At 41.2% G+C, this 17,956-nt stretch overlaps 1 protein-coding gene across 1 annotated transcript in view; it reads left to right on the plus strand.

Annotated features, from left to right (window-relative positions):
• The window catches only part of frem2a (FRAS1 related extracellular matrix 2a), a 239,449-nt gene that overhangs the window by 208,406 nt on the left and 13,087 nt on the right, over positions 1-17,956 (plus strand). The window contains exons 17-18 of the mRNA XM_060909268.1: positions 4,586-4,778; positions 12,520-12,624. Of these exons, the coding sequence (XP_060765251.1) occupies positions 4,586-4,778; positions 12,520-12,624 (298 nt within the window). The remainder of the gene's footprint in view (positions 1-4,585; positions 4,779-12,519; positions 12,625-17,956) is intronic.

The raw sequence follows: 17,956 nt of genomic DNA on the forward strand, positions 1-17,956 counted from the left end.
CAATAATTCCTCCTTACATGGGCAAAAACAATACAGGATTTATCTTGGAGTGTCCTGATCCCCAGATCTTCAACTCAGCCCCATATAAAAAGTTATATGCCTCTATGCTCTTCCAGATTTTCATCTGTTTGGCCGTGTAGAACAGTAGTTTGAGATGTCAGGGAACTCAACAGATGGATCATTTTCCAACTCATAATGAATGAATGAATTACTTTATTTAAACACGATAAGTTGATCAGCAGAGCTGGTGTGTACAGATGCAAATGATTACAAATACAAGAGACTAAAAATATACACAATCTTTAAAAAAAAAAAACTTTAAAATCATTAATCCCTTCTGACTGAGAATGCCCTGCATGCAGGGTTTGGCTTCTGGCATATCCATACAGTTTTAAATACAATACCTACCATACAATTAAAAACAAACAGTTGGTTTTTATTGTATTTATTTAATTCCTGGGCTCCCATCTGTAACAGGGAGTGATGTTGCATCCCATTAATACACTTTACAATAGATTATTAGATTCTAATAGAATAGATGAGCCAAAATAATTGGGGATCTTTTTTAATGGGCCCCGACTCGTTACAAGTATGAATATGTAGGCCTTAAAGTAGAAAAGGTTGAGAACCCCTGCATTAATACACACTTTGAATCCCTGTGAGAGGTGATTTTATGCAGATGATATCTCTGGTGATGAAGCATATTGTATTTTCACCCTCAACAAAAAGACAAAGTCTTTGGCGAGTATGAACTCTAGTGTTTTGTTGCTTGTTATTTGTCGTGTTATTTGAGTTTGATTAGCATCTTCATTTTCACTCAAACAAGTGCTTAAATGCCTGAGTTAGCATAAGTGTTATGCTGTAAGAGTTGTACTGTGTTGCACTATGCTTATTTTCTCCCCACTGTTTTCACATCCCTTTATATTTCTGATACAAGAAAGATTGTCAGCAAATTAATCAAACTAATTATTTTTGCTGCACTCCTACCACACAGTATCCTTGGTCTGTGTGCATCATCCAGCAGAATTCTAAAGAGTAACGCATGCCACAGCATCCAGGTGCTTTGTGCCACCAAATAATATCTAAACCAGTTGGAGTGTCCTTGCATTTAAACAATCAAATGAAAAGTTTTCTTTTGCAAAATAGAATAATGGGGAGTAGAGGGTTTTTTCTTTCTTTTGTTGGACAAGTAACGTTAACAAAAAAAAAAAGTCAACTGCAGGCTTGTAGTACTCGAGTCCAGGATTCGTGCCCTAATTTTAAGGACTCGTGACTTGACTTGGACTTGAGCGTTGATGACTCTGACTTGTGCATTAACTGCATTCGGATTCATAAATTGGAGACGAGGACTCTGATTTTTTCTTTATTTTTTTGTAACATGCCATAATAATTTGGCCTAAGATATTTATATCTACATTAATTTTTGTACTAATTTTGTGCAAGAGTGTCACTCCTGCACGCCTTGGCGCGTGCATCAGATAGACTCTTGGGCGTGCTCCGGACAGCATGCGCGCCAAGTGGACTCTCGTGCACGCGCCATAAACGACTCGCACCTGCACAGGATTAAGGTGCAATCAGGGTACCTGTATTAAAAACTGTGAAAACACACTTACTTTGCGAAGTATTGAGTTGCATTGCTGACACATTACCGAGCTTTATTTCCTTGTTTGGTTTCCTGATCCCTGATTTCCTGTTTCTCATCTTTGATCTGCCGAGTCTACGATAGCCTGTTTGTGCCTCGCTCGACCTATTGTCTGTTCCACCATTTTACGATTTTGCTTGCTGTTCTGGATTGTTTATATAAACAATAACTTTTACACTTCTACAGTTACATCCGTCTCCCAACCATCTCTGATGTTTATCTGATGCGTGCGCCAAGGTGCGCAGGTGTGACACTCCTGCACAAAATTAGCATAAAAATGAATGTAGATATAAATATCTTATGCCAAATTGTTATGGCATGTTACAAAAAATAAAGAAAAAAAATCACAGTCCTCGTCTCTAATTTACAAGTCCGAATGCAGTTAATGCACAAGTCCGAGTCATCAGTGCTCAAGTCCAAGTCAAGTTACGAGTCCTTAAAATTAGGGCACGAGTCAGACTCGAGTCTGAGTCCTGGACTTGATTACTACAAGCCTGCCATTTTATTATTATTAATAATAATAATAATAATAATAATAATAACATTTGCACTTTGTTACTGTACTATCTCCCCAACAGAGTGAACCAGTATCAGGATGAATTTATTGATAGAGGCTTCAAAGCACTTTTGTACGTCACTAAGGTGTCTGTCAAATGCTGTAAATGTAAATTCATGTTTATTGCATCTTGTGTGCCATCTTTCAGTCACTGAAAAATGCTATATAATCCATATATACCTAGTTTCTAAGAATATTGTGCCATATTGCTGGATTTTAGTGCACTGTGCCATGTTCATGTTCCCTTGCAATGGGAAGTGCAGACGTGTTTCATGGAGATTTTACTTCCTTTCTTGAATAATTCTATGCTTCCAGGTGTTTGGGCCATCCTCATTAGCATCAGGCCAACTTTCACTGCATGGTCCTTTGATTATAATTGACTATGTAAATGAGGAAAAAAAATCTTTCTTCCAATCAAGCCTAGATTATGTCTTGAGGCAGAAATCTTTTTTTTTTTTTGATGACAGGGAGGCCGTGAAAGAATTTTTTTTTTTTTTTACCCCCCCGTTGGTAAGCCACCGAAGTTGGTAGATGGCAAAATGCTGATTACTAGAGCACTCTACTGGCGGATCAGAGTAGCTGTTAAGTGGTTATGAATTGATATCAGAATTTTGTCTTAGTGTTATAAAAGTCACTATAGAGGCTTTGCACTGTCACATGACCCCATAGCAACTGTAACTAGGGTGCTATGACAGGGGGCATGCTTTTAGTGCTCCATTCAGCCGAGTTGGTTGTTATTGATCGTGTGCGTTTTTGGATGTGCAGATCATTTTGAACGAAACAAAGACAACAGATTTTTTAATTTCCCAAAAGTAATTCATTATCAGGGGGGAAAAACTAGAGAGATTTCTAGAAGTAGAAGGGAAAAATGGGGGGACGATGACATTCAGCAGGATTCGGTGTCGAAAGGAAAGGTCAAAAACCCTATGGTCTGCTTACTGTACTTCATTTCCACCTAGGTAAGAATTTAAACATATTTCACAACTGCAGCTCAGTGCTCATTTCTATACAGTGAAGTGAAGTGAACATGAGCATCAACACAGCGGCTCTGCAGAGCCTAAACTTCACCGGGACTTAAACTGCATTTACAGTCAGGGATCCTTCGGAGAACGTTGTGCATGCACTTGGGACCCAGTCATTATCAGACGCGCAGCTTGTGAACAGGCAAGGCAGGCCCAAGACACCGAGAGTCGGGGTCTGAGGGCTTATTTATTTTGTTTTTTATTGTTCTTTACCATTTGTATTTTCACATTTGGAATTTAAAAAACCTTGGTTTCATACATTTTTCGTTGGTGTCAGATTATTTATAACATATTGGTGATGAACACTGGTCAGAAGGGCCCCCTGGAAATTTTTGCTTGGGGCCACAACAGACTCTAGAATCGCCTCTGGTCATTATGGGAAACAGCTGATGCTGATTTGAGTGCAATCAGCACACTGTTTTCACTGAGACTTTAAGTATTCTGTCAGATATGCGGCGGTAGACGGCTCTAAGTGCAGGAAGAATGTTTATTAGCAGGTGTGATATTTACAAAAACAAAACCGAAAGCAGAGTCATAAACATGGCTAGACACAAACGTAACCACGAGAATGACAATACTTCGCAAAGCCTCTGTGTCCTTATACGCACGTGCTGATTCCACTTAAATCATCATCAGGTGTTTCCCATAATAACTGGCTCCCAAGCGCACGCACAGTGTGCGCCGAAGGATCCCCGACTGTAAATGCAGTTTAAGTCCCGGTGATGTTTAGGCTCTGCAGAGTTGCTGTGTTGATGCTCATGTTCACGTCACTGTATAAGAATGAGCACCACGCTGCAGTTGTGAAATATACATTTTATTCTTACCTTTGTGGAAATAAAGTGAGCATTCCATAGGGTATTTGATCTTTCCTTTCAACACCGGCTCCTGAAGAATGTTTTTCCCCCATTTTTTCATTCTACGTTTAGAAATCTCTCTAGTTTTCCCCCCGATGATAAATTACTTTCGGTAAATTAAAAAATCTCATGTCTTTGTTTCGTTCAAAACGAATTGCACATCCAAAAACACAGCAAAACCTTCCCATACTGATCAAAAACAATTCGGCTGAATGAAGCACTATAGCATGCCCCCTGTCATGGCGCCCTACTGTTGCTATGGGGTCATGTGACCATGCAACGCCTCTATAGTGACCACAGACATTTATTTATGTTTATTTATGCAGTATATAAATCTCCTAATCTTGGCTAAATAATACAAGTTTGAAATTAATCTATTCTGTACACACATTCCTGGATGATGACTGTCTTCACTGTAAAATTTATGATCCAGTTTACCAAATATCATGAAGTGTGTCTTTTCTTTATGCTATAGTGTTAATTTTGGATTCCTGCTGTTTCTGTTTGGTAGGTGCTAAATCTGGTGCAGTCCTATGTGACTCTGCGCGTCCCTCTCCATGTTTCCTATGTATTTCACTCACCTGTGGCCACAAGCGGCTGGCAGCACTTTGACCTCCAGTCCGAGCTGCGGCTTACTTTTGTTTACGACACTGCCATCTTGTGGAAGGACGGCATCAGCAGCCCTCCTCAAGCTGAACTGCAAGGTAAGTCTCGATGCATGTATATACACTGCCAGGCCTAAAGAAAGTCACACGCTCTAATATTTCTTTGGGTCACCTTTGATTACAGTGTGCATCCGCGATGGCATGGTTTCAACAACCTTATGCAATGTCACAACATTTATTTCTGTCTAGAGTTGCATTATTTTTTTCACTCAGATCTTGTTGACACCAAGAGAGTCGAACCGCTCTTTAAAGGAGAACTGAAGTCATTTTTAAACTTGCTTTTCTTAATTAACATGTTATTCAATTACGTTTTCGGTTTTAGTAACCTTATATCGTGACTCGTATTGGCAACGAATTGCAATTAAATATTACACTTTGGGGGTGCTGTGGCTCAGTCGACTAATGCCGCTTTTCCACTACAAACGCGGCTGAGTTGGGCTGAGCCGTGCCGTGCTGAGTTGGGCTGAGTCGAGCTGAGCGGGGCTGTTGGAGTTGCATTTCGACTACAACCGCGCTGAACTGTGCTGGCTGGAAGTGGGTGGACACATTGGGTGGAGTTAGCGAAAGTGGGTGGACGTCACGTGATGTCGTTAGGCGGCGCAAACAGTGACATCAGTGATCTTTTAAGCAGTAGTCTCACGACCCGGATAGTAAACAATAAACATGGAGGACATGGAGTCGTTAGTGTTGCTGGTCTTGGTGCTGTGGCTTGTTGTCACCGACAACGCGGACAGATACTGGCAAGAGCGTATAGATGAGGCGAGGCGCATAAGGCTTCAGAAATTCTCGTAATTCTTCTTCTTCCGGGTTTACGGTGTTTACAGATCCCAGCGTGCTCGCGGGGCGTGTGTGGGCATGTGAGGACACTCCTCCTCACCAATCAGTGCACAGGGGAGTGTCTGCTCACGCCCCTAGCCCCACTCGGCTTGGTTTGGCTCGCTTCAGCCCCACTCCAAAACCGTGCGAGTTTTGGGTGCTAAGCAGGGCTGAAGCGAGCTGAGTCGCGCTGCTCTGAGGTAGTCGAAACGCGAGCCGTGTCGGGCTGAAGTGAGCTGAAGTGAGCTGAAAAAGGGTAGTGGAAAAGGGCCATAAGGCGCCATACCATAAATCCGGGGACCCGGGTTCAATTCCGACCCGAGGTCATTTCCCGATCCCTCCCCATCTCTCTCTCCAGCTCATTTCCTGTCTCTACACTGTCCTATCCAATAAAGGTGAAAAAAGCCCCAAAAAATCTAATCTCATCTCATTATCTCTAGCCGCTTTATCCTTCTATAGGGTCGCAGGCAAGCTGGAGCCTATCCCAGCTGACTACGGGCGAGAGGCGGGGTACACCCTGGACAAGTCGCCAGGTCATCACAGGGCTCCAAAAAAATCTTTAAAAATATATATATATATTACACTTATCGGCCTATTCGGTTTTTAGGCGTGTTGAATTTAATTCGTTTGGTCCGTGGCAGGCGTCACTTATCCACGTGATCTTCACGAGACTTGTGCAAGACTTCGAAACGTGAAGCGTCAGTCAGGTGTCAGTGCCGCCATTTTGAAAACTGTTTTCCAAATGAAATATTGCACAAAAGCGAGTTTAAATGACGATTACTGCCTACTTTTTTCAAACTTTCCTGATTGCTATCAGAACAAACAAAACTTCCGGCTTGATTACATCAGCATTCGAAAGAGGGCGCGCGCGTCTTTTGATGACGTTGGCAGATGTCGGTCACTTTGATTTCTGCTGTACGTTTTACTTCCGTCGTACGATGTCTCGCACAGGTCTCAACGAATCTCGTTTACGGCCATTGCTTTGACATATGGACTGACATATTACAGAGCATATTAAAAAACACTCATAACTTGCTATAGCAGTGACAAAATAGCGATCAAAGATTAATTCCTATATTTAATAAAATGAGAGAAATAGAATTTTGATAATAAAAAATTTGCCTTCAGTTCTCCTTTAAGTCTTCTACAGCACATGCCAAAGACTTTCAAAGTAGTGTGTAAATACTCTCACTATAGCCGTGAATTCTACAATCAATTTTTTTTTCGACTTCACCAAGCATTTAAGTGATCTCCAGTCACAGTCAGGATTTTTTTCTGACCACATTTCCACTGTGAAGTTGATGGTTCACCATTATCCTTCCAGGTTTTAATAATGCATTGGACAGTTATTAACCCAATTCTAGTAATTTCAGCAATCTCTTCAATTGTTTTCTTTGCTTGATGAAGGTCAATAATTTGATCCTTTGGAAATACAGGAATAACTTTCCCATGACCACGGGATACGTCTTCCAACATGGTTGTTGACACATTAATCACTGCAGTAATTATCCAATCAAAGGCTCTTAAGTATTTGCTTATTTAAAGCCAAACAGCGACTTTGTTTTTGGCCAGGTAGTGTATAATATCAAATATATAAAGGACATTTTTGGCTGGGAGTCATGCTTTATAGGTTGTGTTCAGTCACATGACTTTTGCTTGCGAGTTTACTTCGGGTGAATGAAGTGGTGGTCACACAAACCAATTTGGCTGCTGTTATGCAACGAGCTAGTGAAACAGTCTCCGACTGTTTTTGCAGTTTAGAGGCCAAGGCATGGTCAAGATACCTTCAGAAAGTTGCTCTTTGCAATGGGATAGATCCTTACACATTAACAAAGAAGAATTTTTCCTATGAGTTGGAAAATTTCCATCTGTTGCGTTCCCTGACATCTTGAATTACCTGGTGCTGCAGATATCGTTCTACACTGGGTGGCTAGGTTAAAGATCTGGGAATCAAGACACTACAAGATAAATCCTGTATTGTTTATGCCTGGGTAAGTTGGCATTTTTGGGCTCTTTGTACGCGTCTTGGCAACATTTGCTAGGATGCTACAAGTTTTAGTATCGGGTGTAAACGAATCACAGCCACTTGATTCTCAATCCTCCCTGTTCTTCTCTCCAGGTAAATAATTCACAAAGATCCACAGAAACACCTTTAAACACATGGGTACAATGTCTTGCAAAAGTATTCATCCCCCTTTGTGTTTGTCCTGTTTTGTCGCATTACAAGCTGGAATTAAAATGGATTTTGGGGGGTTAGCACCATTTGATTTACACAACATGCCTACCACTTTAAAGGTGCATATTTTTAATTGTAACACAAACAATAATTAAGATGAAAAATCAGAAATCTGGAGTGTGCATAGGTATTCACCCCTCCCAAAGTCAATACTTTGTAGAGCCACCTTTTGCTGCAATTACAACTGCAAGTCTCTTGGGGAATGTCTCTATTAGCTTAGTACATCCAGCCACTGGGATTTTTGCCCATTCCTCAAGGCAAAACTGCTCCAACTCCTTCAAGTTAGATGGGTTACGTTGGTATACAGCAATCTTCAAGTTATGCCACAGATTCTCGATTGGATTGAGGTCTGGGCTTTGATTAGGCCATTCCAAGACATTTAAATGTTGCATTGTCCTGCTGGAATGTGAACCTTCATCCCATATCTGTGAAGATACTCAGTCGTCCAGGTACATAGTAATCTGTGGTTGGTAGAAGAGAGCAACTGGACTTGCTTGAAAAGTCTTGAAGACGTTTCGCCTCTCGTCCGAAAGGCATCATCAGTTCTGTCTGTCTAATAGGGAGTATCAAGTATTTATCCTCTCATGGATCATAATAGAATCCAAATCAGAATGCTGATACTTGATATACTTGAAATACTTGATACTCCCTATTAGACAGACAGAACTGATGATGCCTTTCAGACGAGAGGCGAAACGTCTTCAAGACTTTTCAAGCAAGTCCAGTTGCTCTCTTCTACCAACCACAGATTACTATGTACCTGGACGACTGAGTATCTTCACAGATATGTTTCTACACACTTTGGGATGAGTTCCCTTCGACTAGTGCGGGAGTATGAGAGGACTTCCAGAAAACTGGCAGACATCTTAGCCAGAGAGGATCGTTCAATTTTGTCAGCCTGGAACGACCATCACTGAACAGAGGTGGGTGTCTATGACATCTATCAGCCACCTTCAATGCAGCCATCAGCATTCTGATTTGGATTCTATTATGATCCATGAGAGGATAAATACTTGATACTCCCTATTAGACAGACAGAACTGATGATGCCTTTCGGACGAGAGGCGAAACGTCTTCAAGACTTTTCAAGCAAGTCCAGTTGCTCTCTTCTACCAACCACAAACCTTCATCCCAGTTTCAAATCTCTGGCTGACTCAAACAGGTTTTCCTCCAGAATTGCCCTGTATTTAGTCCCATCCATCTTTCCTTCAATCCTGACCAGCTTTCCTGTACCTGCCTCCTGATCATGCCACCACCATATTTCACTGTAGGAATGGTGTTCTCAGGGTGTTGGGTTTGCGCCACACATGGCATTTCTCATGATGGCCAAAAAGTTAAATTTTAGTCTCATCTGACCAGAGAATCTTCTTCCATGTGTTTGGGCAGTCTGCCACATGATGTTGGCCACTCTTCCATAAAGCCCTGCTCTGTGGCTTAAAGTGGTCCTATGGACAGATCCTCCCATCTCCGCTGTGGATCTTTGCAGCTCCTTCAGTGTTATCCTTGGTGTCTTTGTTGAATCTCTGATTAATGCCCTCCTTGCCTGGTCTGTGAGTTTTGGTGGGTGGCCTTCTCTTGTCAGGTTTGTAGTGGTGCCATATTCTTTCCATTTTGCTATAATGGATTTAATGGTGGGATATTCAAAAGTTTGGGATATTTTTTTATAACCCAACCCTGATCTATACTTCTCCACAACTTTGTCTCTGACCTGTTTGGAGGCTCCTTGGTTTTCATGTTGCTTGCTTAGTAGTGTTGCAGAGTCAGGGTCCTTCCAGAACAGGTTGATTTATACAGACATCATGTGACAGATCATGTGACACTTTGATTGCACGCAGGTGGATCTTAATCAACTAATGATGTGACTTATGAAGTGAATTGGTTGGACCAGCTCTTATTTAGGGGTTTCATACAAAAGGGGGTGAATACCTATGCACCCTCCAGATTTCTGGAGGGTTTTTTTTCATCTTAATTATTGTTTGTGTCACAATAAAACAATAATTTTCACCTTTAAAGCTGTAGACATGTTGTATAAATCAAATGGTGCTAACCCTCCAAAAATCCATATTAATTCCAGCTTGTAATGCAACAAAACAGGGCAAACACCAAGGGGGATGAATACTTTTGCAAGACACTGTATGGGTGAAACAGGACTGAGAAGTTATCACAGCTCACTGTAACTGCATGGCCGGGGAAGCAGTTTCGTGCTGTTAACTCTTGAGCTCTGCTTGTGTGTTTATGTGGATTGTCTGGATTATCTTATCTCTCTAGTTCAGTGTAGGAGCCCAGTGTACATCATTGTCCTTGTAAAGATTGCAAGGACATCCTGATAAATAAAGTGAAAACATGTGTGTTAGTTTACAATATGGCAACCATGATCAAACAGTAAACAAAAACACAGCTGAGGACTTGAGCGTCTCCTGAACTTAAGAACATCACAAAATAAAGGAAAATAATTTGCAAATCCAAACAAAATACAGTTAGGTCCATAAATATTTGGACAGAGGCAACATTTTTCTATTTTTGGTTCTGTACATTACCACAATGAATTTTGAACAAAACAATTCAGATGCAGTTGAAGTTCAGACTTTCAGCTTTAATTCAGTGGGTTGAACAAAATGATTGCATAAAAATGTGAGGAACTAAAGCATTTTTTAAACACAATCCCTTCATTTCAGGGGCTCAAAAGTAATTGGACAAATTAAATAATTGTAAATAAAATGTTCATTTCTAATACTTGGTTGAAAACCCTTTGTTGGCAATGACTGCCTGAAGTCTTGAACTCATGGACATCACCAGACACTCTGGTTCCTCCTTTTTAATGCTCTGCCAGGCCTTTACTGCACCGGTTTTCAGTTGCTGTTTGTTTGTGGGCCTTTCTGTCTGAAGTTTAGTCTTTAACAAGTGAAATGCATGCTCAATTGGGTTGAGATCAGGTGACTGACTTGGCCATTCAAGAATATTCCACTTCTTTGCTTTAATAAACTCCTGGGTTGCTTTGGCTTTATGTTTTGGGTCATTGTCCATCTGTATTATGAAACGCCAACCAATCAGTTTGGCTGGATTTGAGCACACAGTATGTCTCTGAATACCTCAGAATTCATCCGGCTGCTTCTGTCCTGTGTCACATCATCAATAAACACTAGTGACCCAGTGCCACTGGCAGCCACGCATGCCCAAGCCATCACACTGCCTCCGCCGTGTTTTACAGATGATGTGGTATGCTTTGGATCATGAGCTGTACCACGCCTTCGCCATACTTTTTTCTTTCCATCATTCTGGTAGAGGTTGATCTTGGTTTCATCTGTCCAAAGAATATTCTTCCAGAACTGTGCTGGCTTTTTTAGATGTATTTTAGCAAAGTCCAATATAGACTTTTTATTCTTGAGGCTTATGAGTGGCTCGCACCGTGCAGTGAACCCTCTGTATTTACTTTCATGCAGTCTTCTCTTGATGGTAGATTTGGATATTGATACGCCTACCTCCTGGAGAGTGTTGTTCGCTTGGTTGGCTGTTGTGAAGGGGTTTCTCTTCACCATGGAAATTATTCTGCGATCATCCACCACTGTTGTCTTCTGTGGGCGTCCAGGTCTTTTTGCATTGATGAGTTCACCAGTGCTTTCTTTCTTTCTCAGGATGTACCAAACTGTAGATTTTGCCACTCCTAATATTGTAGCAATTTCTCAGATGGGTTTTTTCTGTTTTCGCAGCTTAAGGATGGCTTGTTTCACCTGCATGGAGAGCTCCTTTGACCACATGTTTTCTTCACAGCAAAATCTTCCAAATGCAAGCACCACACCTCAAATCAACTCCAGGCCTTTTATCTGCTTAATTGAGAATGACATAACGAAGGAATTTCCCACACCTGCCTATGAAATAGCCTTTGAGTCAATTGTCCAATTACTTTTGGTCCCTTTAAAAACAGGGTGGCGCATGTTAAGGAGCTGAAACTCCTAAACCCTTCATCCAATTTTATTTTGGATACCCTCAAATGAAAGCTGAAAGTCTGGACTTTATGTCCATGTCCATTATATAACTATAACGAATATGTTTCAGTAAACAGGTAAAAAAACAAAATTTGTGTCAGTGTCCAAATATATATGGACCTTACTGTAAATTGGAGGAATTTACAAATTTTCATGAAGTGATCACTGCAAACTCGAGTGTTGTTCGACTCTGCTTCGTTCAATCACAGTGAAAGGTTTAAGAGTTGCCTTTCTTGTCGCCTTTTGGTAAAATCCTTTGCTCTTTCACCCTTTATCACTTCACAGGGAACCTGGAAGAAACTTTTATCAGTTTTACGGTTTGATCGATTCGAACAGCGCAAAATAATGATAGTAACGCTTTGTGACCAGTCAGCTGAGCTGACCACCACTTCACGTCTTGCATATCTAATGAGGCGGATGTGACGTTGGACGCAATTCAGTATTTATCTCATTATTGACATTATTTAAAGCATATGAACGACTTCTAAATGGAAATATTACAGATATGATGGCAGTGGTGGCTCAGTGGCCAGGTTTCTGTGCTACAGACCAAAAGGTTGATGGATCAAATCCCAAGTCCATCAAAGAGCCACAGTTGGGTCTTGGAGCAAACAGTTAGCCATTCAGATGTATGCTGAGACTGTGTTAGCAAATGTGTTTCAGTTGTTTAAAGAATTTAAGTGAATCTGGACTAAATCATGTTACATAGATTTGGTGCTGACCTGCTCATGATGTGTTTATGTAGGAGCTTTTTACCCAGCCAGCATGAGGATTAACGATCTGGGCCGTCTGGTAGTCAACTTCCACACCAAAGCTCACTTTCGGGGGTTGTTTGTGGCCTCGCATCATGGTGAGATTTTTTTTTTTAGAAGAATTAATAATTTAATAAACTGTTACTTCTTGCAATTAAGTATATTTTACATATGAGAAAAAGTAACACATAGAGAAATTAACCAGGTTGAAAAATATACTATATCATTATTTGAGACTGTCTCAAAGTCATGATTACATTTATTTATTCTTTTACGAAGTGGAACAACACTAAAATATTTACTTGAAGCTTGGTGATCGGTCAGAATATCTCAGATAAACGGAGAAAATTATTTCCATTGTTAATGAATGAACAGAACAGGAGGTTCGTTGTTGTTATCAGCAAGTCTAAAGCCCTTTTTACACAGAAATTCTGTAATATTGGCATAAAGAAGGCACCTCAATATTCTGGCTTTCATGATTTTACACTGAAACAAATACTGGTGCGGCTTCGTGCCGGCTTTGTGTTTTGACATAATGAGCCAGTGTTCCGCAACCAGAGGTGTCACAACAGAGCATCAGCATCAACATCTGTTGTGACAGATGTCACAACAGAGCATCAGCATCAAGCATGATGTATCTACGTGTCAGAAATATGAATACCCCAGTCATCTTGGCATTGTGTTTAAACAGTGGTGAGTGAACCGAGCGAGGTGCTTTTGGTCCATTACCCGAGCTGGCTTTTCGGGGGGAAAAAGGTATGCTACAGAAAACCGTGCTCTCAAACAGATAGGAAAGAGACAGAGAGAACAAAGAAGACAGGAGTTGAGAGACTCATGCAAGCAACATGTTTGTGAATCATGTTTGTAACTACCAAACTAATGTCTCTGTTAATGGACAAATGCTTGAAAGTATTACCGCAACTCATCTCCTTGGAACTGAAATCCATCAAAATTTGAAGTGGAACGGTGATCTCAGCTCAAAGATCTCTAGTTGCTATGGGACGTTAGCTGTTCTTTCGAAAAATTAAAAACTTCTCTCCATTTCACGTAAGGAAACAGTGAGCCGAATCTCTTATTTTGTCTAAAATAGATTTGAATGATTCAATATCGTATCCCATGCCTGATGAACTTGTTGAGCGTTTACAGCTGACTGCTGCAAGCTTCATAACGAAGCATGATGTTTTACAGACATCTGATATTCTTAAACTAGGCTGGCTCCCCATTGTGGAGCATAGAGAGTTTAATTTGTGCAAGTTAGTACACAAATAGTATGTTAGTAGTTGTAGTTATTGGCCTTCTTATCTTAAAGGTACAACCCCGATTCCAAAAAAGTTGGGACAAAGTACAAATTGTAAATAAAAATGGAATGCAATGATGTGGAAGTTTCAAAATTCCATATTTTATTCAGAATAGAACATAGATGACATATCAAATGTTTAAACTGAGAAAATGTATCATTTAAAGAGAAAAATTAGGTGATTTTAAATTTCATGACAACACATCTCAAAAAACTTGGGACAAGGCCATGTTTACCACTGTGAGACACCCCCTTTTCTCTTTACAACAGTCTGTAAACGTCTGGGGACTGAGGAGACAAGTTGCTCAAGTTTAGGGATAGGAATGTTAACCCATTCTTGTCTAATGTAGGATTCTAGTTGCTCAACTGTCTTAGGTCTTTTTTGTCGTATCTTCCGTTTTATGATGCGCCAAATGTTTTCTATGGGTGAAAGATCTGGACTGCAGGCTGGCCAGTTCAGTACCCGGACCCTTCTTCTACGCAGCCATGATGCTGTAATTGATGCAGTATGTGGTTTGGCATTGTCATGTTGGAAAATGCAAGGTCTTCCCTGAAAGAGACGTCGTCTGGATGGGAGCATATGTTGCTCTAGAACCTGGATATACCTTTCAGCATTGATGGTGTCTTTCCAGATGTGTAAGCTGCTCATGCCACACGCACTAATGCAACCCCATACCATCAGAGATGCAGGCTTCTGAACTGAGCGCTGATAACAACTTGGGTCGTCATTCTCCTCTTTAGTCCGAATGACACGGCGTCCCTGATTTCCATAAAGAACTTCAAATTTTGATTCGTCTGACCACAGAACAGTTTTCCACTTTGCCACAGTCCATTTTAAATGAGCCTTGGCCCAGAGAAGACGTCTGCGCTTCTGGATCATGTTTAGATACGGCTTCTTCTTTGAACTATAGAGTTTTAGCTGGCAACGGCGGGTGGCACGGTGAATTGCGTTCACAGATAATGTTCTCTGGAAATATTCCTGAGCCCATTTTGGGATTTCCAATACAGAAGCATGCCTGTATGTGATGCAGTGCTGTCTAAGGGCCCGAAGATCACGGGCACCCAGTATGGTTTTCCGGCCTTGACCCTTACGCACAGAGATTCTTCCAGATTCTCTGAATCTTTTGATGATATGCACTGTAGATGATGATATGTTGAAACTCTTTGCAATTTTACACTGTCGAACTCCTTTCTGATATTGCTCCACTATTTGTCGGCGCAGAATTAGGGGGATTGGTGATCCTCTTCCCATCTTTACTTCTGAGAGCCGCTGCCACTCCAAGATGCTCTTTTTATACCCAGTCATGTTAATGACCTATTGCCAATTGAGCTAATGAGTTGCAATTTGGTCCTCCAGCTGTTCCTTTTTTGTACCTTTAACTTTTCCAGCCTCTTATTGCCCCTGTCCCAACTTTTTTGAGATGTGTTGCTGTCATGAAATTTCAAATGAGCCAATATTTGGCATGAAATTTCAAAATGTCTCACTTTTGACATGTGATATGTTGTCTATGTTCTATTGTAAATACAATATCAGTTTTTGAGATTTGTAAATTATTGCATTGCGTTTTTATTTACAATTTGTACTTTGTCCCAACTTTTTTGGAATCGGGGTTGTAGACCGTCTTTCAGATTTTTCAAGTGTAGGTCATAAAAAGAATTTTCCCGACACCCAGTTATTTTTGTTTAGTGGACTGAAAGCTACTGAATTCGAATCACAGACTTCCAATTTTATGATTTTTTTTTTTTTAACAGAACAATTAATGAATTTAGGGCCACCTGGCCCAAAATTCTCCGCTATTTTTTTCTTGCTTCACCATGACACAATACAAGATCCTACGTCATGCATCACGTGGTGGGCTTTCCCTGTTCACGCAAGGCATTGTGGGATACAAATTTGAAACAGGAGAGAAAAATGGAGGATGCAAATGAAACTGGAAAGACCAACTACAGTAACAGAAAGCGAGAAGAAAAGGTGTTATGTTGCAAAGGAAAGGAAACGCAGGACCAAACTAAAAAATATTGGCATTCAGCAAGCACCTCAGTGTGATCAGCTGTTCGTTTAGCGACAGAATGATGTAACTTTCCGTGCACGGTCAAGGTAAACCTGTAGATGGCAGGAATGCAAGACTGGATGCCAACTGCCGTAAAACCCAAAAGAAGAAGAAGCCGAAGGTAAGCGTGTGCATGCGCACACCGGACTTCCTCTGTCTGCTCGACTGCATGAAGCGAGTGATTTCATGCTCATTATTTGCTAGGGAATCCCCTCAAATTAAATAACTTCCCAGCCACAGAATGGCCTGGTTTTTAAAGATATTACAGAAATAAACATAATCACAATGACCAAATTTCAGAGGGAACTAAACTTCACAGATTTTATGAAATCGAAAGGCCATGTAGTTTTAAGTTAAAATAACACACACCAGCATGGTCTCTCTGCTAAACTAGGCACCTTAAGCTTAGGTGCACATTGATATCAGGTACTTTTCAAGATAGTGCATCTAAGATATTTAGTTCTCTTCCTAAAGACCTGAGTAACTGTACCAATTTAAATGAACAACGTAACTTCAGGAAAAAGGTGGGGGTTTTTTTTGTTTTGTTTTTTTACTTGCGCACATAACAGATGTTAGTTTTGCGCTGTATTTATATACTCCATCCATTATCTGTAGCCACTTTATCCTGTTCTACAGGGTTGCAGGCAAGCTGGAGCCTATCCCAGCTGACTACGGGCGAAAGGCGGGGTACACCCTGGACAAGTCGCCAGATCATCGCAGGGCTGACACAGAGACACGGACAACCATTCACACTCACATTCACACCTACGGTCAATTTAGAGCCACCAGTTAGCCTAACCTGCATGTCTTTGGACTGTGGGGGAAACCGGAGCACCCGGAGGAAACCCACGGGGAGAACATGCAAACTCCACACAGAAAGGCCCTCGTCGGTCACTGGGCTTGAACCCGGAACCTTCTTGCTGTGAGGCGACAGTGCTAACCACTACACCACTGTACACAATGAATATCATTAATTAGATTTCTTTTAGATTGTATACATCTATTTTATTTTATTTATTTTATTTTTATTTTTTTCTCAGGATTTTAAAAAATTATATCCTTAGTCTGTTTAAGTGTGTTTTGATCTTAGTTTTTAGCATTGTAAAAACCAGATTTTGTTTTGGATAATTCTAATAAACCATTATTATTATTATTATTATTATTATTATTATTATTGGAACTATATTGAGGAGAAAGTGAAGAGAAGTAGGCAGTGATTTGAGGCAGAAAGGCATGTGAACCTTAGGCCCCGGTCACACCGCCCGAACTTTGCTGGAGCGTTCCTTGAACGGTAGGGAGGGGGGGCCGAATTTCGACAACGCTCGTCACCGCGCACAAAATGGGAAAAAAAATCGAAAACATGGGCGTTGGCTTAGCGGTGCACCGCTGAAGCCGGCGTTGCTTTAGCGTTGGTTTAGCGGTAGCGAGCGTTGGTATAGCGGCGTTCTGCGCATGTGGGCTTTGGCTCGGCGGGGGTATAAAGTTGGTTTAGCACCAATCATAGCAAGTCTCTCAGCATCCATGGTGATACAGTTTTACTGTAACTTTGAGCAAATTCGATATAGATGAGGTCTGAACTCAACGGCAGCTCGATTCCAAATGAGCTCCTGGTCCATTTCTCCCCATATTCACGGGCGCAGATAGAGGGGGGGACGGGTGGGATTCGTCCCACCCAGATTTAAATTCACTTCGTTCGGTCCCCCCCACTTATAGGGAGGAAAAAACGTCTATGCTGTCTTTCTTTGCATAAGGCAAACCTCACGGAAAAATCAAAAGACTAATTACCATTCGGTTTATTGAGGTGCACAGCAGTGTATACATAGTTGCAACAACTCACATAAAACAAAACAAAGACTGATATTCGGTTGGTTGAGCTGCGCAGACTGCACAGGTTGCGAGCTCGAGCTTGGTTGCTATGGTAACCCACAACAAGCTTGACAGGCATATCGGGGTTGGGGTTGGTTTGCTGGCAGCTTTGTCCCCCCCAGTTCAAAAAACGTATCTGCGCCCCTGCCCGTATTTATAGCCAAATTCTGGTCCCACTCCGACACCTCTATACCAACGCCAAACCAAAGTTCATCG

This window comes from Neoarius graeffei, chromosome 25 (genome assembly GCF_027579695.1).
Source record: "Neoarius graeffei isolate fNeoGra1 chromosome 25, fNeoGra1.pri, whole genome shotgun sequence".
NCBI lineage: Eukaryota > Metazoa > Chordata > Actinopteri > Siluriformes > Ariidae > Neoarius > Neoarius graeffei.